Below are 26,820 nucleotides of genomic sequence, written 5' to 3' on the forward strand. Positions count from 1 at the left end.
CCCAGCATGCTCATGACAGCTGACATGTGTATAACGTGCCAGTTACTGCCCTAAGCGTTTTTCAAATATTGACTCACTCTCGATAGCTCACAGCAGCTCCCTCAGCTACAGAAAGGAGAGAGAAACTGCAGTCCATCTTCACGATGCAAGACCATGCCTGTAATCTCAGCACTTTGGGAGGCTGAGGCGGGTGGATCACCTGAGGTCAGGGGTTCGAGACTAGCCTGGCCAACATGGCGAAACCCCATCTCTACTAAAAACGAAAAAATTAGCTGAGTTTGGTGGTATGCACCTGTAATCCCAGCTACTCAGGAGGCTGAGGCAGGAGAATTGCTTGAACCCAGGAGGTGGAGGTTGCAGTGAGCCGAGACTGCGCCATTGCACTCCGGACTAGGTGACAAGAACAAATGAAACTCCATCTCAAAAAAAAAAAAAATCAGAAAGAAGGAACTAGTGATACCTAGCCACATGGAGAACTCTCAAATGCATTAGGATGAGGGAAAGAAGTTCAATGCAAAGGTCGCATACTGTATGACTCTATTTCTATAATGTTCTAGGAGAAGAAAAACTATAGGGACAGTGAAACATTGGGACAGGAGAGGTTGACTGCAAAAGGGCACGGTGGGACCGGGTGCAGTGGCTCACACCTGTAATCCCAGCACTTTCAGAGGCTGAGGTGAGAGAATTGCTTGAACCCAGGAGTTCGACACCATCCTGGGCGACAGACAGAGCGAGACCCAGTGTCTACAAAAAATAAAAAAAAAAAATGAGAGGTACAGTGGCACGTGCCTGTACTAGCTCTTCCGGAGGCTGAGGCAGGAGGATTGCCTGAGCCCAGCAGTTTGACACTACTGTCACCTATGATCACACCACTGCACTCCAGCCTGAGCAACAGAGTGAGACCATGCCTTAAAAAAAAAAAAAAAAAAGTTGGGGGGCATGGGGGGATTTTTTTTTTTTTGGCGATGGAACCATTCTGCATCTTGATTGTGGTTTTGGTTACGTGACTATATATGTTTGCTGAAATATGAACAACTGTATGCAAAAAAGGGAAGATTTTCTTAATTTTTTTTTTTTTTTGAGACAGAGTCTTGCTCTGTCGCCCAGGCTAGTGTGCAGTGGCGCGATCCACTGCAACCTCTGCCTCCCAGGTTCAAGTGATTCTCCTGCCTCACCTTACAGGTGTCCACCACCACGCCTGGCTAATTTTTGTATTTTTAGTAGAGATGGGGTGTTACCATCTTGGCCAGGCTGGTCTCGAACTCCTGACCTTGTGATCCACCTGCCTCGGCCTCCCAAAGTGCTGGGATTACAAGCATGAGCCACCATGCCCGGCCGGGAAGATTTTTATTGTATCTAAATTGTACAAAAAAAGCAATACTTTTGTTTAAAAAATCCTCACAGCAGCCTTATTATTTGTGTGTTTGGTTTTTTCTTGATCTTAGCCAAAAGGCCGAGAAGCGATTTATTTATTTTTATTTTTTATCTTTTTAGAGATAAGGTCTTGCTCTGTCACCCAGGCTGGAGTGCAGTGGCGCAATCATAGCTCACTGTAGTGTCAAGCTCGTGAGTTCAAGCAATCTGCCTACTTCAGCCTACCCAGTAGCTGGGACTACAGGCCCAAGACACCATGCCCAGCTAACTTTTACATTTTTTGTAGAGGGTTAGGTTGGTCTCACTATGTTGCTCAGGCTGGACTTGAACTCCTGGGCTCAAGCTATCCTCCCGCCTTGGTCTCCCAAAGGCACTGAGATTACAAACGTGAACCACTCTGCTTGGCCTCCTGACAGTAGCTTTACATCAGTGAGGGTCTAACCAGGAAAACAGAAGTATCTCCAATAGAGGGGATTTAATATATGGGTCAATTTAATACATAGATAAAAAAATCAAAGGACGGCCAGGCACAGTGTCTCATGCCTGTAATCCCAGCACTTTGGGAGGCTAAGGCAGACAAATCACGAGGTCAGGAGTTTGAGACTAGCCTGGCCAACATGGTGAAACCCAGTCTCTACTAAAAATACAAAAAATTAGCCAGGTGTGGTGGCGGGCGCCTGTAGTCCCAGCTACTCAGGAGGCTGAGGCAGGAGAATGGCGTGAACCCGGGCAGCGGGGCTTGCAGTGAGCCGAGATCACGCCGCTGCACTCCAGCCTGCATGAAAGAGTAAAACTTTGTCTAAAACAAAACAAAAGGGATGGAGAGATTATTTTAAAATTGGCATAGGCCGCACACAGTAGCTCATGCCTGTAATCCCAGCACTTTGGGAGGCCGAGGCGGGCAGATCACCTGAGGTCGGGAATTCGAGACCAGCCTGACCAACATGGAGAAACCGCGTCTCTACTAAAAATACAAAATTAGCTGGGTGTGGCTGGGCATGGTGGCTCACGCCTGTAATCCCAGCACTTTGGGAGGCCAGGGCAACGGATCACGAGGTCAGGAGATCGAGACCATCCTGGCTAACATGGTGAAACCCCGTCTCTACGAAAAATACAAAAAATTAGCCGGGTGTGGTGGCGGGCGCCTGTAGTCCCAGCTACTCGGGAGGCTGAGGCAGGAGAATGGCGTGAACCCGGGAGGTGATGCTTGCAGTGAGCCGAGATTGTGCCACTGCACTCCAGCCTGGGTGACAGAGTGAGACTCCGTCTCAAAAAAAAAAAAAAAAAAAAAAAAAGCCAGGCGTGCTGGCACATGCCTGTGATCTCAGCTACTAGGGAGGCTGAGGCAGGAGAATCGCTTGAACCCAGGAGGCGGAGGTCGCGGTGAGCCGAGATCGCACCATTGTACTCCAGCCTGGGCAAGAAGAGCGAAACTCCATCTCAAAAAAAAAAAAAAAAATTAGCATAAACCAAGCATGGTGGTGTAGGCCTGTAGTCCCAGCCACTCGGGAGGCTGAGGCAGGAGGATCGCTTGAACCCAGGAGTTGGACTCCAGCCTGGGCAACATAGCCAAACCTCATCTCTTAAAAAATATAATAAAAATAAGGGATATGGCAGACCACGTAAAAAATTTAAATAGAAATTACCATATAGGAAGATGATCTCTAACGGGAGGTGCTACCAGAGGCATATGGGGAGAAATATCTTGGGCCGGGTGCAGTGGTTTACGACTGTAATCCCAGCACTTTGAGAGGCCAAGGTGGGAGGATCACTTGAAGCCAGGGGTTTGAGACCAGTCTCGGTAATATAGGAGACCCCCATCTCTATTTTAAAAATCTTAAAAAAAAAAAATTCCATGTATGGTTGCACGCACCTGTGGTTCCAGCTACTCAGGAGGTTGAGGCTGCAGTGAGCTACGATTGTGCCACTGCACTACAGCCTGGGTGACAGAGTAAGGCCCTATCCCTAGAAAAAAAGCAAAAAGAGGCCGGGCGCGGTGACTCACGCCTGTAATCCCAGCACTTTGTGCGGCTGAGGCGGGTGAATAACCTGAGGTCAGGAGTTCAAGACCAGTCTGACCAACATGGTGAAACCCAGTCTCTACTAAAAATACAAAATTAGCCGGGCATGGTGGTGTGTGCCTGTAATCCCAGCTACTTGGGAGGCTGAGGCAGAAGAATCGCTTGAACCCAGGAGGTGGAGATTGCAGTGAGCTCAGATTGTGCCATTGCACTCCAGCCTGGGCGACAAGAGCGAAACTCCGTCTCAAAAAAAAAAAAAAGAAAGAAAGAAAAGAAAAGAAGTATCTTGGCTTCTCCCACCTTCCTCTCAGACAGTCTGCCCCCAGTGCCTCCCATTGGCTAAATGTGGCCAGAAGCCAGTGGGCAGGGGAGATATCCTGTGCAGAGGTCAGCCCCAAGCCATGCAGGGAGAACAGCACGGGGACCAGATGATGCCAGGGCACGCAGGCTTAAGCCCTGCACGAACCATGTGGGTAGGGGCGACTATACCCCCATTTTACAGAGGAGGAAACTGAGGCCTGGAGAGCCAATGTGACGTGCCCTGGGTCTCAGGACCTCAAGGAGGTGGGACTCTCTGGTTCTCGCCAACACCTGCCTGGAGGGTAGTTCTGTGGCTTTTTTTCTACCCTTCACGCCTGTCCTGGTTGCTCAGGGAACTGAAGGGAATGAAAATATCCATGCAAATCAGCCCCACTGTGGGGAGGCTTTGCCCCCTCACGGAGCTTGGCAGTTACACACAAGCTGAGCTGAAAACAAACAGCAGATGTCTGGACAGTTGATGGGGGAGGGGCGCTTTAGGCAGCTCTCCCCAGTATACGAGACCACCCTTCACCCCCCATCAACAGATCTGTATCATCCATCCATGCTCTGTACTTTTTTTTTTTTTTTTTTTTTGAGATGGAGTCTTGCTCTGTCACCCAGGCTGAAGTGCAGTGGCTCAGTCTTGAGCCCGCCATGCCCGCCATGCCGGGTTAATTTTTGTATTTTTAGTAGAGACGGGGTTTCATCATGTTGGTCAGGTTGGTCTCGAACTTCTGACCTTAAATGATCCACCCTCCTTGGCTTCCCAAAGTGCTGGGATTACAGGCGTGAGCCATTACGCCCAGCCAATCCCATTTTAAAGATGAAGAAAATTGACTGGATGAGGTGGCTCAAGCCTGTAATCCCTACACTTTGGGAGGCTGAGGTGGGCGGATCACTTGAGCCACCGACCTCATTGTCTGTACCTTCTTTTTGGGGGGCTGCCCCCCAGTATTGCAGCCCTGACCCCTGGCCTTTGTGAGAACCCTTGTTCAGTAATGGAGGAAAAGCTAAGGCCAGATGTTGAGGGGTCCTCCCGCATCTGATGTGTGCCCCCTAAATTGCTGTGATATCCACGGCCGGCAAAGACCCTCTCTGGATTGCAGAGTTGATGCTGGTCCCACACTACCAAGGACAGAGATCACCTGCAATTGAGCCTTTGATCCACAGGAGAGGGCTGGTTGCATCGACCTTTGACCTCTCCCCAGGCTTGGCTCAAAATGGTCAAACTTTGAGCCTTTTGGTGTGCAGGTCTCCTGGTGGTTACTGCCCGTTTATTAAGACTTATAACTGGGGGCCGGATGCGGTGGCTCACGCTTGTAATCCCAGCACTTTGGGAGGCCAAGGCGGGCAGATCACTTGAGGCCAGGTGTTCGAGACCAGCCTGGACAACATGGTGAAACCCTGTCTCTACTAAAAATACAAAAAAGGCAGGGTGCAGTGGCTCACGCCTGTAATCCAGCACTTTGGGAGGCCGAGGCAGGCGGATCACGAGGTCGAGATTGATACCATCCTGGCCAACATGGTGAAACCCCGTCTCTACTAAAAATACAAAAATTAGCTGGGCGTGGTGGCGTGTGTCTGTAGTCCCAGCTACTCAGGAGACTGAGGTAGGAGAATCACTTGAACCCAGGAGGCGGAGGTTGCAGTGAGCAGAGATCATGCCATTGCACTCCAGCCTGGGCAACAAGAGTGAAACTCCATCTCAAAAAAAAAAAGACTCATAATCAATATGCCAGTTGGGGAATGCTGTGTAAACTGGGGTAGGGACCAGGTGCAGTGGCTCATGCCTGTAATTCCAGCACTTTGGGAAGCCAAGGCTGGAGGATAGCTTGAGGCCAGGAATTTGAGACCAGCCTGGCCAGCATAGTGGGTCTCTGTCTCTACCAAAAATAAAAAAAGTTAGCCGTGTGTCGTGGCACGTGACTGTAGTCCCAGCTACTCAGGAGGCTGAGTGTGAGGATGGCTTGAGCCCAGGAGGTAAAGGTTGCAATGACCTATGATCCTGCCACTGCACTCCAGCCTGGGCGACAGGCAGAAACTCTGCCTCTAAAAGATAAAAAATAAAAGCTGGAGTAGGAAGGGAAGGATAAGTTTAGATGCACTATCACCTGAGAAGGTGGCATTTCAGTAAAGAGCCAAAGGAGATGAAAGAGTGAGACATACAGATATTCAGGGGAGGCTGGGCATGGTGGCTCAAGCTTGTAATCCCAGAACTTTGAGAGGCTAAAGTGGTGAATCACTAGAGGCCAGGAGTTGGAGACCAGCCTGGACAGCATAGTGAGACTCCATCATGTTTTGTTTTGTATTGTTTTGTTTTGTTTTGTTTTGTTTTGTTTTGTTTGAGGCATGGTCTCACTGTCACCCAGGCTGGAATGCAGTGACATAATCACAGCTCACTACGACCTCTGCCTCCCAGGTTCAAACAATTCTCCTGCCTCAGCCTCCCAAGTAGCTGGGATTACAGGCGCCCGCCACCACACCTGGCTAATTTTTGTATTTTTAGAGAGACGAGGTTTCACCATGTTGGCCAGGCTGGTCTCAAACTCCTGACCTCAAGACATCTGCCCACCTCGGCCTCTCTAAGTGCTGGGATTACAGGCGTGAGCCACCACGCCTGGCCCTCATCATGTTTTTTAAAAGAATAAAATAATAAAAGAAACAAAAATAGATATTAAGGGGGAAATGGAATGTGATTGGTGGATTCTGGGTTCTGGTGAGGAGGCCAGGGCGGCCAAAGCCATGGAGGAATGGGAACAGGAGAATGGAAGGTAAGGGCAGGTCCCGCGGGGACTTGAGGGTTGCATGAGGACTTTGGTTTTAGTGCTAAGTGAAATGAAGGCACTGAGGGTTCTGAGCAGAAGAGGGAAGTGACCTGACTCAGATGTTTACAGCCTACCTCTAGGGGATGGGTAACAGATGATGAGGAGTAAGGGTGGAAGGACTAATTCATTCTCAACACAGCCCTGTAGGGGAGGGTTTGTGTGTATTTCACTTATAGATTAGGAGGCCACAGCTCCTACTTGCCCAAGGCTATCCAGCCAATTAGTGGCAGCGCCTGGATTCAAACCAGTGTTACTGAATGAATAATCATGTATGGGCACCTGATGTGCCCAGTGACCTCAGGTGGACAGAGATTTGAGACCCAGGGACATAGGGAGAAAGTTCTCTGTTGTTAGCAATACCCCTGCAACAGGATGAACGAAGGAATTCACTCAGGAAACATTTATTAGCTGGGCGTGGTGGTGCATGCCTGTGGTCCCAGCTACTTGGGAGGCTGAGGCAGGAGGATTACTTGAGCCCAGGAGTTGCAGGCTGCAGTGAACTATGATCATGCCACTGAACTCCAGCCTAAGTGACAGAGTGAGACTGTCTCTAAAAAGAAAAAAAAAGAACTAAAGAAACATTTATTGAGCATGTACTGTGGTCCAGACACTATGCTGAGTGCTGAAGCTACAGCAGGTAATAGGATAGAGGAAAATTCCAGCCTTGGGGGAGTTTGCACTCTAATGGGAGAGGCAGACAAAAAGCATTTTTAGCCAGGTGCGGTGGGTCACACCTGTAATCCCAGCACTTTGGGAGGCCGAGGTGGGCAGATCACAAGATCAGGAGTTTGAGACCAGCCTGGCCAACATGGTGAAACCCCGTCTCTATTCAAAATACAAAAAAATTAGCTAAGTGTGGTGGCGGGCGCCTGTAATCCCAGCTACTTGGGAGGCTAAGGCAGGAGAATCGCTTGAACCTGGGAGACGGAGGTTGCAGTAAGCCGAGGTTGCGCCATTGCACTCTAGCCTGGGCAACAAGAGCAAAACTCTGTCTCAAAAAAAAAAAAAACAAAAAAAAGAAGATAACCATTAGGCCAGATGTGGTGACTCACATCTGTAATCCCAGCACTTTGGGAGGCTAAGGCAGGAGAACTGCTGGAGCCGAGGAGTCTAAGGCTAGCCTGGGCAATGTGGTGAGACCTCGTGTCTACAAAAATATATATATATTTTAAATAGCCAGGTGTGGTAGCACACACGTGTAGTCCCAGCTACTCAAAAAGCCAAGGTGGGAGGATCACTTGAGCCCCGGAGGCAGAGGTTGCAGTGAACTGAGATCTCGACGTTGCACTCCAGCCTGGGTGGCAGAGTGGAACGCTGTCTCAAAAAAAAGAAGATAAATATTAATATAGGGCAAGAGAAGAGGGTCAGAAGTGTCAGAAGGGTCAAGGGTGAAGATTTGCTTTTTTATTTTTTTGAGACGAAGTCTCGATCTGTCACCTGGGCTGGAGTGCAGTGGCGCAATCTCAGCTTACTGCAACCTCCGCCTCCTGGGTTCAAGCAATCCTCCCATCTTAGCCTCCTGAGAAGCTGGGACTACAGTCGCACATCAGCACAGAGGTTTCAGTGAGCTGAGATCACACCACTGCACTCCAGCCTGGGTGACAGAGTGAGACCCTGTCTCAAAAAACAACAACAAAAACAAAGGAAGCATGCAGTGGGTAGTTGGAAAGGTTCAGCCACCTCTGCCCCATCAGTCTTTCCTCACTCCTGGCCTCTGCGACTGCTGTTCTCTCAACCTGAAACACACTTTCTCCTCTGGACAAAGTCCTCAAGCCTTAGCTCTCAGGCTACAGCTTCATAAGACCATCCCAAGACCCTGCCCCCGTGGGTGGGAATTCCTCCTATGGACGCCCACAGACCCTGTAGACTCCCCTCCTGAACTCTGATCCTTCAGACCTCTGCATTGGACTGTAAATATCTCAAAAGTGTTTGCTGGATTTACTGGTGTACCGGTGGTGCACAGTAGGTGCCTAATAAATCACTAAGAAACTAAGCCAGGTGGCCTAGTGCGGTGGCTCATGCCTGTAATCCCAGCACTTTGGGAGGCTGAGGCATGCGGATTACTTGAAGTCAGGAGCTCGAGACCAGCCTGGCCAACATGGCAAAACCCTGTCTCTACTAAAAACACAAAAATTAGCTGGGCGTGGTGGCGTCCACCTGTAATCCCAGCTACTCAGGAGGTTGAGGCAGGAGAACTGCTTGAACCCAGGAGGTGGAGGAGGTTACAGTGAGCCGGGATCGCACCACTGCATTCTAGCCTGGGTGACAGAATGAGACTGGGTCTCAAAAAAAAAAAAAAAAAAGGTACAGGGCATGGATGGATGATACAGATCTGTTGTGGGGAATGAGGGGTGGAATCACGAGGTCAGGAGTTCGAGACCATCCTGGCCAACACAGTGAAACCCTGTCTCTACTAAAAATACAAGAATTAGCCGGGCATGGTAGTGGGTACCTGTAGTCCCAGCTACTCGGGAGGCTGAGGCGGGAGAATGGCGTGAACCTGGGAGGCGGAGCTTGCGGTGAGCCAAGATCATGCCACTGCACTCCAGGCTGGGCGACTGAGCAAGACTCCGTATCAAAAAAAAAAAAAAAAAAGCCAAGCGAGGTGATTCACACCCATAATCGCAGCACTTTGGGAGGCCAAGGCAGGCAGATCGCTTGAGCCCAGAAGTTTGAGATCTGCCTGGGCAATATGGCAAGACCCTGTCTCTATGAAACAAGAAAAAAGAAAGAAACAAAATACTGTTCCATCATTTGCCACATAAAATCTAAACTCTCTGGTGCGGAACAGACTTGCAGATCTGCCTGTAAAATCATACACCGGATTTTGGAGTAGACACACAGGAGGTTGATTGTAGCGGTGGCTTCTGGGAGAAGAACTGGGGGTAGGGGGCACAGATAAGAGTAGACAGAATTTTCACTCTAGCAATCTTTTTGTAGTTTTTGAAATCTTCTCTACCAGGTGTATGAATGACCAATGAAAATATACAGTAGCCCAGGTGTGGTGGCTCACGCCTGTAATCCCAGCACTTTGGGAGGCTGAGGAGGGTGGATCACCTGAGGTCAGGAGTCCAAGGCCAGCCTGACCAACATGGTGAAACCTTGTCTCTACTAAAATTACAAACATTAGCCAGGTAGGGAGCATCACTTGAGAATAGGAGTTCAAGACCAGCCTGGACAACAAAGCAAGACCTCCGTATCTACAAAAAAAAAAAAAAAAATTGCTGGGCATGCTGGCACATGCCTGTAGCCCCAGCTACTTAGGTGGCTGCAGCAGAGGATCATCTGAGGCCAGGAATTCAAGACTACGGTGAACTATAATTGTTACACTGCACTACAAACTGGTAACAGGGTGAGATCCTGTCTCAAAAACAACAGCAACAAAATAAAGGATTAAAAGACCTTTTAAAGTTGCAAAATACATAGAGTCTTAAACATGCATCCACAGTTATTTATTTATTTATTTATTTAGAGACGGAGTTTCACTCTTGCTGCCCAGGCTAGAGTGCAATGGTGTGGTATCGGCTCACTGCAACCTCCACCTCCGAAGTTCAAGCAATTCTCCTGCCTCAGCCTTCCAAGTAGCTGGGATTACAGGCATGCGCCACCATGCTCAGCTAATTTTGTATTTTTAGTAAAGACGGGGTTTTGCCATATTGGCCAGGATGGTTTCGAACCCCTGACCTCAAGTGATCCACTGGCCTCGGACTCCCAAAGTGCTGAGATTATAGAGATGAGCCATCACGCCCAGCCGCATTCAGTTATTCTTGCAGAGATAAAATACACAATGAAATACACTGTACTTTTTTTTCTTTTTTTTTTTTTTTTTTGGAGACAGTCTCACTCATCGCATGGGCTGGAGTGCGGTGTGGGATCTTGGCTCACTGCAACCTCTGCCTCCCAGGTTCAAGCGATTCTCCTGCGTCAGCCTCCTGAGTAGCTGGTATTACAGGCTCCCGCCACTACGCCCAGCTAATTTTTTTTTGTATTTTTACTAGAGACAAGGTTTCACCATGTTGGCCAGGCTGGTCTCGAACTCCTGACTCGTGATTCGCCCGCCTTGGCCTCCCAAAGTGCTGGGATTATAGGCGTGAACCACCGCACCTGGCCACATTTTTTTTTTTTTTTTTGAGACGGGATCTTAGTCTGTCACCCAGGCTGGAGTACATTGCCATGAACATGGCTCACTGCAGCCTCAATCTCTTGGGTTCAGGTGATCCTTCTGCCTTAGCTTCCCCATTAGCTGGGACCACAGGCATATACCATCACACCTAGCTAATTTTTAAATTTTTGGTAGAGGCCAGGCACGGTGGCTCACGCCTGTACCAGCACTTTGGGAGGTCGAGGTGGGCGGATCACCTGAGGTCGGGATTTCAAAACCAGGCTGGCCAACATGGTGAAATCCTGTCTCTACTAAAAATACAAAAAAAAAAAATTAGCTGGGCATAGTGGCGGGCGCCTGTAATCCCAGCTACTCGGGAGGCTGAGGCAGGAGAATCGCTTGAACCCAGGAGGCAGAGGTTGCAGTGAGCCAAGATCGCGCTACTGCACTCCAGCCTGGGCAACAGAGATTCTGTCTCAAAATAATAATAATAATAATGCTATTTATTGAGTTTTCACCTTGTCCCAGGCATGGGAAGCTTTGCCTCTATTATGTCACTGAAATCTCATAACCTCCTTTTCCAGCAGGGGAAAATGAGGTTGGTTCACAGACCACGTTGTCAGCTGTGCTCTGTCCAGAAAGCACTGGCCTCCAAGTAGACAGCCCTGGACAGGTAGGGAAGCCTGCCATGATCCGGTGGCGCCCCCTGGAGGTCCATCGGGAACATGGTAAAGAATTTAAAAATGGATGGGCCACAGCAGCTCATGCCTGTAATCCCAGCACTTTGGGGGACCAATGCGGGAGAATTGCTTGAGCCCAGGAGTTCAAGACGAGCCTGGGCAACATTGGGAGACCCAACCCCCGCCATCTCTACAAAAAAAAAAAATTAGGCCGGGCGCGGTGGCTCAGGCCTGTAATCCCAGCACTTTGGGAGGCCGAGGCGGGTGGATCGCCTGAGGTCAGGAGTTCAAGACCAGCCTGGCCAACATGGTACAACCCTGTCTCTAATAAAAACACGAAAATTAGGGCCGGGTTTGGTGGCTCACGCCTGTAATCCCAGCACTTTGGGAGGCCCAGGCGGGCGGGTCACGTCAGGAGATTGAGACCATCCTGGCTAACACAGTGAAACCCCGTCTCTACTAAAAATACAAAAAAGTAGCCGGGTGTGGTGGCGGGCACCTGTAGTCCCAGCTACTCGGTAAGCTGAGGCAGGGAATCGCTTGAACCCGGGAGGCCGAGATCGCACCACTGCACTCCGGCCTGGGCGGCAGAGCGATACTCCATCTCAAAATACAAATACAAAATAAAAAAATACAATACAAAAATTAGCCGGGCGTGCGCGCCTGTAGACCAGCTACTCAGGAGACTGAGGCAGGAGGATCCCTTGAGCTCTGGAGGTCGAGGCTGCAGTAAGCCATGATCTTGCCCATTGCACTCCAGCCTGGGCGACAGAGCAAGACCTTGTCTCTAAAAACCGAAACAAAGAAATTAAAAATAAGCATTCGGATTTGTTAGGGGGTGACAAGGGAGGCAGTCCAAGATATGTGGACTCCCCACTCTGTTCTGTCCTTGGAGAGCCCTGGAAGGTCTGAGAGGTGACAGGACCCTGGTCTAGGGGGTAAGGGACACAAATACCTAATCTGAGGGGTTTCGGGGGGACATAGCCCTGCCCTGGGGAATCTAAACTGGGAGGCATGGTCTGGCAGGCCCAATCCTGAAGGCTTTCTGTGGGCAATAAGGCCCTGCCTTTAAACAAATAAAAAAACTCCAGGTGCGGTGGCTCACGCCTGTAATCCCAGCACTTTGGGAGGCTGAGGCGGGCAGATCACGAGGTCAGGAGATCCAGACCACCCTGGCTAACACAGTGAAACCCCGTCTATACTAAAAACACAAAAAATTAGCCGGGCGCGCTGGCGGGCGCCTGTAATCCCAGCTACTTGGGAGGCTGAGGCAGGAGAATGGCGTGAACCCGGGAGGCGGGGCTTGCAGTGAGCTGAGATCGCGCCACTGCACTCCAGCCTGGGCGACAGGGCAAGACTCCGTCTCATAAAGAAAAAACAAAAAACAAAAAAACAAAAAAAAAAAACAAAAAACAAAACCACGTAACTGGATGAAGAAAAAACCATCGCCCACAGCCTTGGAGGCGGGATGAGGGCGTGGCCCGGTGGGCGTGACCAACAGCAAAAACTTAAGCCTTATTGGCTGTATTCCTAAATTGCTCGTTCCAGAACTGCCCACTTATGGGCGGGGACCACTCCTTCAGGCTTAACAGTCATTGCTGAATTGGGCCAGAGAGGTCTCATTGGCTGAATTCCTGCACCGGCTCGTCGGAGGCGGGACCCAAAGTAGGCGAGGCCTAAGGAAGCTGGGGCTTCTTGCTGTGAGGTCGCGTTGTCCGGTGTAGCGGAGGGTCCTTGAGGCAGGAGTGAAAATTGGGTCTGGGGATTAGTCCTGGGGTGGAGGTCTGGGCACGCCGGGTCGGACCCCCTCCATCTTCGGTTTTGCACACCCACTTTCCAGCGCGGAGTCGGGGCGGGTCGGGCGGCGTCGCGTGCGTGACGTCATCCAGCGGCGCCTCTCGAAGCTCCAGTGGCCTTGACCTCCCGCGGCGTGGGAGGCTGCGCGGCGATGCTGCAGTTGTTCCGGGCCGGGGCGCTGGCCTGGCTTCGGCCTACGGGCTTCCGGGTGAGGCCAGGGGCTGGAGGCGTGGTCGAAGGATGAAATTTGGGGGTGTCCAGGGGTCGTCTCTCACTTTCGCCCACCTCTTGCAGGGCCTGAGTTCGCTGGCGGAAGAGGCAGCGCGTCCGACCGAGAACCCGGAGCAGGTGGCGAGCGAGGGTAAGGCAACCGGGGTGGCTCCAAGAGGGGCGGCGACAGAGAGGTCTGACCCTTGACCCTAACCCCAGACCCCGCAATCGCTCCAGGTCTCCCGAAGCCCGTGCTGCGCAAAGTCGAGCTCCCGGTACTCGCTCATCGACGCCCGGTGCAGGCCTGGGTCGAGTCCCTGCGGGGCTTCGAGCAGGAGCGCGTGGGCCTGGCCGACCTGCACCCCGATGTTTTCGCCACCGCGCCCAGGTGAGCGAGGGCTGTAATGGTAAACTGAGTGGCAGAGGGATGAAGAGCGGGAGTTCAGGAGTCAGGATGACTTTGGGCTTGTACCCTTGGGAAAGTGCTGAATTTCTACAGCCTCCGTTGCTCTACCTGTCAAAGGGGAATGATGACAGTTTCCCCTGCTGTAGTGCTGTGTGAGATTGAAGCCTGAGAGGTGACATCATCTAAGGGTTAGGGAGACAGAATTCTGGAGCCTGACTGATTAGGTTCAAATCCTGCCTTCCCCTCTTGTCTCTCAGTGTCCTATTTTGTCAGCGGTCGGGAGGTTGCTGTGATGAGTAAATGACTTAATTCTGGCACATAATAAGTTCTATAGAAATGTTGATAATCTTTGTTAACTGGTTTTTGCAAATAAGAGCACTAAAGAGACTAAACCATTCCTAGGTGCCTGGAAGAGGCTGTTTGCATTTTAGTTAACCTGCTGTTCATAACATCTCTAAGAAAATATAGGGGCCACCCTGGGCATGGTGGCTCACGCCTGTAATCCCAGCACTTTGGGAGGCCAGGGCAGCGGATCACGAGGTCAGGAGATCGAGACCATCCTGGCTAACATGGTGAAACCCCGTCACTACTAAAAATACAAAAAAAAAAATTAGCTGGACGTGGTGGCGGGCGCCTGTAGTCCCAGCTACTCTGGAGGCTGAGGCAGGAGAATGGTGTGAACCCGGGAGGAGGAGCTTGCAGTGAGCGGAGATCGCGCCACTGCACTCCGTCCCGGGCGACACTCCGTCTCAAAAAAAAAAAAAAAAAACAGAAAAGAAAATGTAGGGTCCGCGTACTGTGGCTTACATCTGTAATCTCAGCACATTGGGAGGCTGAGGCGGGCGGATCACTTGAAGCCAGGAGTTGGAGACTAGCCTGGCCAACATGGTGAAACCCGGTCTCTACTAAAAATACAAAAATTAGCCGGATGTCGTAGTCCAAGCCTGTAGTCCCAGCTACTCAGGAGGCTGAGGCATGAGAATCGCTTGCACCCAGGGAGATGGAGGTTGCAGTGAGCTGTGATCATACCACTGCACTCCAGCCTGGGCGACAGAGACAGACTCCATCTCAAAAAAAAAAACAGGTGAAATTGATTTCAATAATGTATTTAACCTGTATTTAAAACTACAGAGACAGACTCCATCTCAAAAAAAAAACCAGGTGAAATTGATTTCAATAATGTATTTAACCTGTATTTAAAACTATGTCGAAGGGCCGGGCGCAGTGGCTCACGCCTGTAATCCCAGCACTTTGGGAGGCCGAGGTGGGCAGATCACAAGGTCAGGAGATCGAGACCATCCTGGCTAACACGGTGAAACCCCATCTCTACTAAAAATACAAAAAATTAGCCGGGCGTGGTGGCGGGCGCCTGTAGTTCCAGCTACTCGGGAGGCTGAGGCAGGAGAATGGCGTGAACCCGGGAGGCGGAGCTTACAGTGAGCCAAGACTGCATCACTGCACTCTGGCCTGGGCTAAAGAAGAAGACTCTGTCTCAAAAAAAAAAAAAAAAAAACTATGTCGAAATCACATTGTAGCATGGGGCGCTGGCCATGTTTCAGATGTTGAGTATGTGACTGTATGGAATGGTATAGAACTAGAGAGGCAAACCAGTCCCAGAAGAAGGTGGCAATAAATGAAGTGTAATAGCAGGAAAAAAGTAATGGTAGGAAAAACAAACAAGGAAGAAGGGGTAGCTTTTTTTTTTTTTCTTTGAGACAAAGTTTCGCTCCTGTAGCCCAGGCTGGAGTGCAATGGCACACTCTCAGCTCACTTCAACCTCCACCTCCTGGGTTCTAGTAATTCTCATGCCTCAGCCTCCCGAGTAGCCAGAATGACAGACATGTACCACCGTGCCCAGCTAATTTTTGTATATTTTGGAGAGACATCGCTTCGCCATGTTGCCCAGGCTGGTCTTACTCCTGGCCTCAAGTGATCCACCTGCCTTGGCCTCCCAAAGTGCCAGGATTCCAGGCATGAGCCACTGCACCTGGTCAGGGTGGCTCTTTCTTTAGGAGGCACCTCTCAGCAGTTATTGGAACTGACACCTGTAGGCCGAGAAGGAATCATCCAGGAGAAGAGTGTTTCAGGCAGAGGGAACAGCACGTGCCAAGGCCCTGAGGCAGGATTTCAAGATGGGGTCAGTGAGGGGCAGAGGCAAATCACACAGGGCCCCAGAGGCAGAAGGGAGAATCCTGGGTTTTCCTATAGTGGGGTGGGACCATTTGAAGCAGAGTTGGGCTTCTCATGTGTCCTTCCTCCCCGCAGGCTGGACATCCTGCACCAGGTTGCCATGTGGCAGAAGAACTTCAAGAGAATTGTGAGTGCCTAAATGGAGCAAGGTGGTGGGAAGGAGCTTCCTGGGGAGGTTGGGGATGGGACCCAGAGGAAGCCCATCACTGGGTTTTCTCTGAACTGCTCGGCTGGGGCCTCATCTGTCTCCTGAACCATTCACCAATGGGTCCATTTTTGGTTCTCTTTTTTTTTTTTTTCTTTGAGATGGAGATGGAGTCTCACTCTGTCACCCAGGCTGGAGTGCAGTGGCACGATCTTGGTTCACTGCAACCTCCGCTTCCTGGGTTCAAGCAATTCTCCTGCCTCTGCCTCCTGAGTAGCTAGGATTACAGGTGTGCACCACCATGCAGGCTAATTTTTGTATTTTTAGTAGAGACAGAGTTTCACCATGTTGGTCAGGCTGGTCTCAAACTCCTGACCTCCAGGAACCTACCTGCCTTGGCCTCCCAAAGTGCTGGGATTACAGGCGTAAGCCACCGTGCCCAGCTCATTTTCAGTTGTTTTCTGATCACTCACTGATGTGGGCATTGTGGTGGGTGAGAGGATATAGCAGGGACCACAAGGATAAAACAGGCAAGGTCAGGCTGGGTGCAAGTGGCTCAGACCTGTAATCTCAGCACTGGAGGCTGAGGTGGGTGGGTTGCTTGGGGCCAGGAAAGACCAGCTTGGGAAACAGCAAGACCCAGTCTCTACCCCTTCCCCAACAACCCCAAAAAAAAGATGGGCAAAGTCCCTATTCTAATGAAGGTCACGGTGTCATGGGAGAAGTGAAGGTGAGTCAGATGGTCATACGTAATGTGTAATTATGAGCATGTCCCAGAGAATGGGACGTTCAACTTTGGGTCTACTGTAGAAGCTAACCAGATTAAGGAGGCAGTGGGGCTAGGGTGGAGATAACAGGAACGGGGCGTGCAAAGGCCCCGTAGCAGGGACCACGAGGAACCCAGTGTTGCCATAGAGGCCAGTGGGAGTAGTGGGGAGGAGTCTGGGTTTTATGCCAAGAACATTGAAGAATCCATTACCAGTCGGGGTCTTATCCATCCACCCCAGAGGTCCGGCCAGTCCTCCCCCTGCTCACACCTTCCCTGGCTCCCCATCACCCTAGGAATAAAGTCATCAGTCTGCTATTCCGAGTTCTTCCTGATTTCCTTGCCCTGCTCCTCTTTCCTGATTCTCCCTGTCTGCGTCATTTCCCGTGGCCCTCCCTCCTTGCAGCTACAACCACATTAAAACTGTTCAAAAAATATGCCAGCACAGTGGCTGTAATCCCAGCACTTTGGGAGGCCAAGGCAGGTGGATCACTTGAGGTCAGGAGTTCCAAACCAGCCTAGTCAACGTGGCAAAATCCCATCTCTACTAAAAATACACAAAATTAGCTGGGGCCAGGTGCAGTGGCTCACTCCTGTGATCCCAGTACTTTGGGAGGCCGAGGCGGACAGATCACGAGGTCAGGAGGTCGAGACCAGCCTGACCAATATGGTGAAACCCCATCTCTACTAAAAATACAAATATTAGTTGGGCGTGGTAGTGGGCGCCTATAGTCCCAGCTACTCTGGAGGCTGAGACAGGAGAATTGCTTGAACCCGGGAGGCGGAGGTTGCAGTAAGCCGAGATCGCGCCACTGCACTCCAGCGTGGGTGACAGAGCAAGACGCCATCTCAAAAAAAAAATTAGCCGGGCATGGTGACGGGCACCCATAATCTCAGCTACTTGTGAGGCTGAGGCAGGAGAATCCCTTGAATCCAGGAATCAGAGGTTACAGTGAGCCAAGGTCACACCACTTGCACTCCACAGCCTGGGTGACAGAGTGAGACTGTCTCAAAAAAAAAAAATCAATAGTTCAGAAAATACCGAGCACCCCCTGCGTGCCCGGCAGCAGGGCCCCTGCCTTTGTGAGGCTGGCGTGGGGCAGGAGCTCTGACTTCTTTACCCTCCCCCTCGCTCCCCAAGTGCTCTGTGCTTGGCCAGAGAGCCCCTCATCATGGTGCCTCCTGCCTGACTTCCCCATGGCAGGACTGATCTGCCCGGCTCCCTGACACCTGCCTTGTGGACCTGACCCCCTCCTCACTTTGTGCCTCCAGAGCTATGCCAAGACCAAGACGAGGGCCGAGGTGCGGGGCGGTGGCCGGAAGCCTTGGCCGCAGAAAGGCAGTGGGCGGGCCCGGCATGGCAGCATCCGCTCTCCGCTCTGGCGAGGAGGTAACTGGGGACAGGGTGGAGGGGGCAGGGAGGGGTGGGAGGGCCAGGGAAGGGCATGGGTGTTTACTCACACACAGCTGCGCACATCTGGCGTGGTATTGTGTCAGCCCTCTTCCCTCCACCTCATGGGACCACCTGGGCTGGTGACATCGGAACTGAGGCCCTTGGACCTCACTACCCATATAGGGGGACAGAGATCTGGGAGCCATCCACTCCTCCCTCTCGCATGCCCTGTCTCTTCAGCCTGTGTGGCCATAGACCCTCGACCCCGCCTCCTGTCACCCTCTCCTGACCCACACTTCCCACAGCACCCAGAGAGCTCTTCTAAATCGTGGAACCTGAACTCCTGACCTTGTCATTGTGGGCCCTGGTGGCTGCATACCTTTCCCCCTCATCCCCTCCTTTCCCTCTCTGACCAGGCAGAGATGACTCTCTCTTTTTTTTTTTGGTTGTAGTTGTTGGTTTGTTTTTAACTTTTTATTTTCTTGAATGCTAACAAGATGACTCAGGGTGGTGCCAGCCACCCCGTCACCTGTTTACCTGGCCAGCTCTCCTCACCTTTCAGGGTTCTGGGCCATACCTCCTCCAGGAAGCCGCCCTTGATCTCCTTTCCTTCCACATCCCCCGGGGCTACCCTGATTTCTTCTACAGCTGAGCCTCTTTTCTGCCCTACCGGAATGTGAATGGCATGAGGGCAGGGACCATGTCTGTTATCTTCTCTGCTGCATTTCCAAGGCCCAGGCGAGAGCGGACACCAACACATGGTGCTTGCAGGGGTCTCCCCGAGTGTTGTTGCTCCCAGATCATACTGCTTGCTCCACCGGGGCGTGTGCCTGATGCCTTCCTCTCCCGCTCGACCTGAAAGTTCGAACCTCCTGATAATTTCAGCATTAACAGCTGTGCTTGAGTTAAGTTCACATTCTAGCCACTCTACGGAATCCACACCGTAACTCATGGTGTCCTATGAGGCAGGAACTGTCCGATCTCAAGGTGGTTTGGTTTTTTTATTGTTTGCTTTTGAGACAAGATCTCGCTCTGTTGCTCAGGCTGTAGTGCAGTGGCGCAATCATAGCTCACTGCAGCCTTGAGCTCCTGGGCTCAAGTGATCCTCCGTCCTCAGCCTCCCAAAGTACTGGTGTGAGCCACCTTCACCCGCCCTGTCTCAGAGTGTGACAGCTGGGAAAACTGAAGCCCAGTGAAGCAAAGTCACTGGTCCCATGTTGTCCCTGATCCAGCCTCCCCTGAGGTGCCACCCTCTCTGCCTGGTTCCTGGCAGCACCCCCTCTCTCGTCACCCTATGCCAACCACTGCAGCAGATTGCTGACCTCCAAGCTCTGCAGTGGCCCCTACCTCCTCACACGCCTCTGTCCCCGCAGGAGGTGTTGCCCATGGCCCCCGGGGCCCCACAAGTTACTACTACATGCTGCCCATGAAGATGCGGGCCCTGGGCCTGAAAGTGGCACTGACCATCAAGCTGGCCCAGGTACAGCCATGGGGGGGCCCAGACAGCTGCTAGAGATGGGGCTGCTCTGGACCCAGGGCTCAAACCATCCTTTCCTTCCACCAGGACGACCTGCACATCATGGACTCCCTAGAGCTGCCCACCGGAGACCCACAGTACCTGACAGAGCTGGCGCACTACCGCTGCTGGGGGAACTCCGTACTCCTCGTGGACTTGTGAGGGCACAGGGCAGAGCAGGGGCGGGGGGCCCTGAGCTCCGTACTCTGAGGGTTCAACCCCCACTCCCTGGCCTGTCTTACAGAACACACGAGGAGATGCCACAGAGCATTGTGGAGGCCACCTCTAGGCTCAAGACCTTCAACCTGATCCCAGCTGTTGGTGAGCAAAGGGCTCAGGCCCCTAGAGTGTGCACGTGCAGGCTCCGCTGTTAGAATCACAGCGGTTCAAATTGGGCATCTGGTCGCTGAGTGGCCTTAGGCAGTGACCACGCTCCCTGACCCAACCCTCAGCTTGCCCAAAGCAATAATCTTTCCTAAAGAAGTGCTTGGCTGGGGATGGTGGCTCATGCTTGTAATCCCAGTACTTTGGGAGGCCAAGGCAGTCTGGGCAATATAGTGAGGCTCCCATCTGTACTAAAAATAAAAGTTAGGTGTGGCCATGTGCACCTGTAGTCCCAGCTACTCAGGGGGCTGAGCCAGGAGGATAGCTTGAGCTCAGGGGGCCAAGGCTGCAGTGAGTCATGATCACACCACTGCACCCAAACCTGGGGAGAGAGCGAGACTCTTGTCTCAAAAAAAAAAAAAAAAAAACAGCTCCAAGGTCACCTCTGTCAAAGCCACAGTCTGTTCCTTGCACAGCCACAAGATGGCGACATGAGCCTAAGTCAGGTCCTGTCCCTCAACCCACGCCCCTCGCTGGCTTCTCCACCTCTCAGGATGAAAAGCCCAAGTCCTCAGGATGGCACGTCAGGCCCTGCACGACCCGCCCCATCACCTCCCTGCCCTCCTATCATTTGCCCTGGGTCTCCCCCACCGGAATAGGAGCCAGGAGTCCCAGCGAGGCACAGGACTGAGCCTGGCTGTCGGTCAGCAGGTGATGAGCTGGGAGCAGAGGCTTACAGGCAACAAGCGGTCAGGCAGGGTCTGGCCCCAGGCTGCTGGGCCCACAAAGTCACAGTAGACCACAGTGAGGGTCTCTGTAAGCACAAAGGGACTCCGATGTGGGTGGGGTGAGGAGAGAGGCAGCCCCGGCCTGACCATCCCCCACTCCGCCCCCAGGTCTAAATGTGCACAGCATGCTCAAGCACCAGACGCTGGTTCTGACGCTGCCCACCGTCTCCTTCCTGGAGGACAAGCTGCTCTGGCAGGACTCGCGTTACAGACCCCTCTACCCCTTCAGCCTGCCCTACAGTGACTTGCCCCGACACCTACCCCATGCTACCCAGGGCCCGGCGGCCACCCCGTACCACTCTTGATGTGAAGCACCTCTTCTGAGCCAGGCTGATCCCCTGGCCAACTTGGGAGCCTCAGGCCCACGCCCACTCTTCAAGGAAGGTGCCACCTGGACCCCTTCATTCCAGGGAGGAAGCTGAGGCCACAGGGAGCGGCCATCGCCATTGGGAAGGGGCGACTCCACGGAGAGCCCAGACGGGCTTCTGCATCCATTCTCTCTTTTTGTTTTTAAAATAAATTGTATTTTTGAATCAAGGAGGATAAAGATAATTTCTCAGTGTCATTTTTAATAATTGCATTGGGCACGTTGGGCTCCTTCCCAGGTTCTGGGCACTGCTAGGGATCCACCGTCTCAAGAGGCTCAATCTGGTTTAAGGGAACCCCAGGGCTGTTTGTGGAAATCACAAGAATTCACTTACCCGGTGAGTCAGGCTCCAGGAGCTCAGAGGTGCGTGGGCGCCGGCACTTCCTAGGTGCTGACTCCTGCCTCATCCCTCTCCTGAGCAGTGCTGCCAGCCATTCCCACCCCTGAGAGGGTTTGCAGTCCTGTCTGCGACAGTATTTCATGCAGCCCGAGAGTGTGTGCTTGATTGTACAAGTAGATGTCATGTGTAAACCTGAGTTTTCAGAGTGACTTCCTGTAAGCACAGTCAGAAAAGTAAATGTCTCTCTGTAAGTGAGCAGATAAGCACATGTTTAAAAACACCAGCTGGGCGTGGCGACTCGCACCTGTAACTCTAGCACTTTGGGAGGTCAAGGTGGGAGGATTGCTTGAGCCCAGAGCTTCCAGACCAGCCTGGGCAACATCGTGAAACCCCATCTCTGCAAAAAATACAAAAATTAAGTGGGCGTGGTGGCGTCCACCTGTGGTCCCAGCTACTTGGGAGGCTGAGGTGGGAGGATCACCTGAGCCCAGGAAGCAGACGTTGCAGTGAGCTGAGATTGAGCCACCACACTCCAGCCTGGGTGACAGACAAAACACTGTCTTTAAAAAACCCCCAGTATCCCAATTTTTGAGTTTGCTGAGGTTGTTTGCCAGCCAAGTTAATTTTTCTTAACCGCCATAACAGACTATAATATAGACAATGTGATTGATTTATTTAAAGTCAGCCAGCTGGGCGTGGTGGCTCATGACTGTAATCCCAGAACTTTGGGAGGCTCAGCCAGGTGGATCACAGGAAGTCAGGAGTTGGAGACCAACCTGGCCAAGCCGGGAGTGGTGGTGGGCGCCTGTAATCCCAGCTACTCGGGAGGCTGAGGCAGGAGAATCGCTTGAACCCAGGAGGCAGAGGTTGCAGTGAGCCAAGATAGCGCCACTACGCTCCAGCCTGGGTGACAGAGCAAGACTCCATCTATAAATAAATAAATAAATAAAGTCCATCAGGACTGCCTTCTGCCTGTGTGGGCCTGGCCAGGCTAAGCAGCCACACAACCCTCCCTACCTGCTGGGCCACCCCTGGCTGAAAACATCTCTGGAATGCCTCTCCTGGGATTGCCTTCAGAGATTGCAACACATTCTCCAAACACCCTCAGTGGACATAGACTTTGATCCTTGAAGCAGCAGATTTGACTAAGTAGAAAAGAAAAAGCTATTAAAACCAGTTGGCCGGGCGCGTTGGCTCATGCCTGTAATCCCAGCACTTTGGGAGGCTGAGGTGGGCGGATCACGAGGTCAGGAGATCGAGACCATCCTGGCTAACACAGTAAAACCCCGTCTCTACTAAAAATACAAAAAATTAGCCGGGCATGGTGGCGGGGACCTGTAGTCCCAGCTACTCGGGAGACTGAGGCAGAAGAATGGCGTGAAACCAGGAGGTGGAGCTTGCAGCGAGCCAAGATCATGCCACTGCACTCCAGCCTGGCGACAGAGCTAGACTGTCTCAAAACAAAACAAAAACAAAACAAAACAAAAAAAAAACAGAGGCGTGCCAAAGCTCAGCAGAAAATGCCACCTCACCACTGTTCCTCTTGCCAGTCTTGTGGGGGCACCAAGGCCTAGAGTAACACCCAGCTGTTGGCCTGACAGTGCCTGGCCCAGCCTAGATAGTTGCAGCCAGGAGTATAAATGTGGTTCAGTCTACGTCATACCTGTCAGGAAACATGGTGAGACCAACTGCTGCCCAGACAGATTTTCAAAAGAAATGGGTCAGAACGTATTCCCCCACACTGGAATCCCTCAGCCAGACTGAGGATAAAAACAGGCATCAGAAAAAAATGATACAGACGGGCCTGGTGGCTCATGCATGTAATCCCAGCACTTTGGGAGGCTGAGGCTGGAGAATCGCTTGAGCACAGGAGTTTGAGACCAGCCTGGGCAATATAGTGAGACCCTATCTCTACTAAAAATAGAACAATTAGCCAGGCATGGTGGTGTGCCTGTGGTCCCAGCTACTCTGGAGGCTGAGGTGGGAGGAACACTTGAGCCCTGGGGGTGGAGGCTGCAGTGAGCTGAGATCGCCCCACTGCAATCCAGCCTGGGCAACAGATCAAGACCCTGTCTCAAAAAAAAAAAAGGAAAAGAAAAGAAAAGACAAATATGATACACTGACTAGAATGTGCTTTAAAATAGTTGGCATAGTTGGGCATGGTGGCATGCACCTGCAGTCTCACCTACTTGGAAGGCTGTGGCCAGGAGTTTGAGACCAGCCTGGGCAACACAGCAAGACCTCATCTCTATAAAAAATAGGCCAGGAGCAGTGGCTCACACCTGTAATCCCAGCACTTTGGGAGGCCAAGGCAGGCGGATCACTAGAGGACAGGAGTTCAAGACCGGCCTGGCCAACATGGTGAAACCCCGTCTCTACTAAAAATACAAAAATTGGCGGGACATGGTGGTGGATGCCTGTAATCCCAGCTACTTGGGAAGCTGAGGCAGGAGAATCGCTTGAACCTGGGAGGCAGAGGTTGCAGTGAGCCGAGGTCACGCCACTGCCCTCAAACCTGGGTGACAGAGCAAGACTCGGTCTCGAAAAAAAACAAATAATGAATAAATGAATAAATTAATTCATTAATTAAATAGGTGGGGTATATGAGTTTGTTAGGGCTGCCGTAGGGGTGCCACAAACTGTAGGGATTTGGGGGGTTAGTCAACAGAAATTTATTCTCTCCTGTTTCTGGAGGCTGGAACTCCAAATGAAGAACAGGGTTAGCTCCTTCTAAGGGAAAGTCTGTTCCAGATCCCTCTCCTAGCGTCTGGCAGTTTGCTTTGCCGACAATCTTTGACATTCCTTGGCTTGTAGCCACACTGCTTCAGTCTCCACCTTCATCTTTACATGATGTTGTCTCTGTGGGTATGTGTCTGTTTTTGTGTCTAAATTTCTCCTTTTTATTTTTTTCTTTTTTCTTTATCTTTTTTTTTAGATGGAGTCTCGCTCTGTTGCCCAGGCTGGAGTGCAGTGGCTCAATCTGGGCTCACTGCAACTTCCGCCTCCTGGGTTCAAGTGATTCTCCTGCCTCAGCCTCCCAAGTAGCTGGGATTACAGGCACCTGCCACCATGCCTAGCTAATTTTTGTGTTTTTAGTAGAGACGGGGTTTCGCCATATTGGCCAGGCTGGTGACCTCAGGTGATCTACCTGCTTTGGCCTCCCAAAGTACTGGGATTACAAGCGTGAGCCACCGAACCTGGCTTATTTTTTCATTTATTTTTAGACGGAGTTTTGCTCTTCTTGCCCAGGCTAGAGAGCAATGGCACAATCTCAGCTAATCTCAACCTCTGCCTCCCGGGTTCAGGCGATTCTCCTGCCTCAGCCTCCCGAGTAGCTGGGATTACAGGCATGTACCACAATGCCTGGCTAATTTTGTATCGTTAGCAGAGACGGGGTTTCACCACGTTGGTCAGGCTGGTCTCGAACTCCCGACCTCAGGTGATCCACCCACCTCAGCCTCCCAAAATACTGAGATTACAGGCACGAGCCACCGAGCCCGGCCTTCTCCTTTTTATTTTTAAAATCTTTTTTGTGGCTGGGAGCAGTGGCTCACGCCTGTAATCCCAGCACTTTGGGAGGCCGAGGCGGGTGGATCACAAGGTCAGGAGCTCGAGACCAGCCTGGCCAGTATGGTGAAGCCCTGTCTCTACTAAAAATATAAAAATTAGCCAGGCATGGCCAGGTGCGGTGGCTCACGCCTGTAATCCTCAGGTGATCCGCCCACCTTGGCCTCCAAAAGGTGTGAGCCACTATGCCCGGCAGAGCTTATCTTTGATTACAGATTTCTTCTGAGGAATAGCTTAGTTTGTATTTTGTTTTTCAAAACTCTGCTTCAGCAAAGATGTGGGAAGTGGAGGTTGCAGTGAGCCAAGATTGCACCACTGCACTCCAGCCTGGGCGACAGAGTGAGACTACATCACAAAAATTTACATAAATAAAATAAAAAGTAAAATAAAAATACAAAAGTTGGCCGGACGCGTTGGCTCACACCTGTAATCCCAGCACTTTGGGAGGCTGAGGTGGGCAGATAATGAGGTCAGAAGATCGAGATCACCCTGGCTAACACGGTGAAACCCTGTCTCTACTAAAAATACAAAAAATTAGCTGTGCGTGGTGACACGCACCTGTAGTCCCAGCTACTTGGGAGGCTGAGGCAGGAGAATCGCTTGAACCTGGGAGGTGGAGGTTGCAGTGAGCCGAGATTGTGGCACTGCACTCCAGCCTGGGCCACAGAGTGAGACTCCGTCTTGAAAAAAAAAAAAATACAAAAGTTAGCCAGGCGTGGTGATGGGCGCCTGTAATCCCAGCTACTTGGGAGACTGAGGCAGAAGAATTTCCTGAACCTAGGAAATGGAGGTTGCAGTGAGCCGAGATCACACCTCTGTACTCCAGCCTGGGCAACAAAGTGAGACTTTGTCTCAAAACAAAACAAAACAAAACAAAAAACTAAATAGGCAGGGAGCAGTGGCTCATGCCTGTAATCCCAGCCCTTTGGGAGGCCAAGGCAGGTGGATCACTTGAGGTCAGGAGTTTGAGACCAGGCTGGCCAACACAGTGTAACCCCGTCTCTACAAAAAACACAAAAATTAGCCGGGTCTGGTGGCATATGCCTGTAATCCAAGCTACTTGGGAGGCTGAGGCAGGAGAATCACTTAAACCTGGGAGGCAGGGGTTGTGGTGAGCCGAGATCGTGCCACTGCACTCTAGCCAGGGTGACAGAGCGAGACTCTGTCTCAAAAAAATAAAAAAGAAATTCAGCAAGTGATGAGTTAAGGAATTCGAATATTAAGGCGAGTGACAAGGAACGCCCAGGATGTGGCCCAGGATGGAGTAGGGGGGACATTCATTTAGGAGAAAGCTCAGGCCACAAGACAGGAAGAGCCAGCCTTGTTGGGGATGAAGGGATGAGCATTCCAGGCTGAGGGAACTGCAAGGCGGTTGCATGGGACACTATGGGATGGCTTCTGCCCTTGGTGGGCAGCCTCTGATCTGAGGCCATTCTTTGGCCTGCCTGACTGCCTGGCACCCGGGAGGAAGCCTTGCCCTTCCTGGAGATAGAAGCAAAGGTCTGGGAAATTATCTGCTTCCCTTTTCCTTGAGAAAACGCTTAAGGGAGCGGAGGACTGGGAGGTGCCGTCTCCCTCTGCCAGCCTGCCCCCTACCATGGCCATCCCACTCCCATCTCAGAAAGTGGCCCGCCATCCTCCAGAAGGCTTGGATCCTGATCAAGGAGTCATCCCCCTTGTCCCAGCACTTCCAGTTGGCCCAGCCTCCA

The 26,820-nt window shown here is 51.6% G+C and overlaps 1 protein-coding gene across 2 annotated transcripts; it reads left to right on the plus strand.

The window, feature by feature from the left end:
* Window positions 1-13,008: 13,008 nt before the first annotated feature.
* MRPL4 (mitochondrial ribosomal protein L4) lies at window positions 13,009-21,384 on the plus strand. Of its 2 annotated transcripts, XM_032169627.2 has the most exons (10): window positions 13,009-13,307; window positions 13,394-13,460; window positions 13,547-13,697; window positions 15,981-16,032; window positions 18,089-18,206; window positions 18,942-19,113; window positions 19,583-19,689; window positions 19,774-19,883; window positions 19,970-20,046; window positions 20,946-21,093. In XM_032169627.2, the coding sequence occupies exons 1-9, from the start codon at window positions 13,251-13,253 to the stop codon at window positions 20,012-20,014; spliced, it is 879 nt and encodes a 292-aa protein (XP_032025518.1). In that variant the 5' UTR covers window positions 13,009-13,250; the 3' UTR covers window positions 20,015-20,046; window positions 20,946-21,093. The 2 variants fall into 2 exon arrangements, with proteins under 2 accessions (XP_032025518.1, XP_032025517.1); XM_032169626.2 differs by lacking the exon at window positions 18,942-19,113 and having other exon boundaries at window positions 13,020-13,307; window positions 20,946-21,384.
* The last annotated feature ends 5,436 nt before the right edge of the window (window positions 21,385-26,820 follow it).

The sequence above is a fragment of the Hylobates moloch genome, unplaced genomic scaffold (genome assembly GCF_009828535.3).
Source record: "Hylobates moloch isolate HMO894 unplaced genomic scaffold, HMol_V3 SCAFFOLD_12, whole genome shotgun sequence".
Lineage (NCBI taxonomy): Eukaryota > Metazoa > Chordata > Mammalia > Primates > Hylobatidae > Hylobates > Hylobates moloch.

What these genes read in the sequence shown, in the direction of transcription:
- MRPL4 (XM_032169626.2), top strand. Translation starts at nt 13,251, where the DNA reads ATGCTGCAGTTGTTCCGGGCCGGGGCGCTGGCCTGGCTTCGGCCTACG. An exon ending in TGACCATCAAGCTGGCCCAG is followed by an intron (nt 19,690 to 19,773) that starts GTACAGCCATGG and finishes TCCTTCCACCAG; the next exon opens with GACGACCTGCACATCATGGA. An exon ending in CAACCTGATCCCAGCTGTTG is followed by an intron (nt 20,047 to 20,945) that starts GTGAGCAAAGGG and finishes CTCCGCCCCCAG; the next exon opens with GTCTAAATGTGCACAGCATG.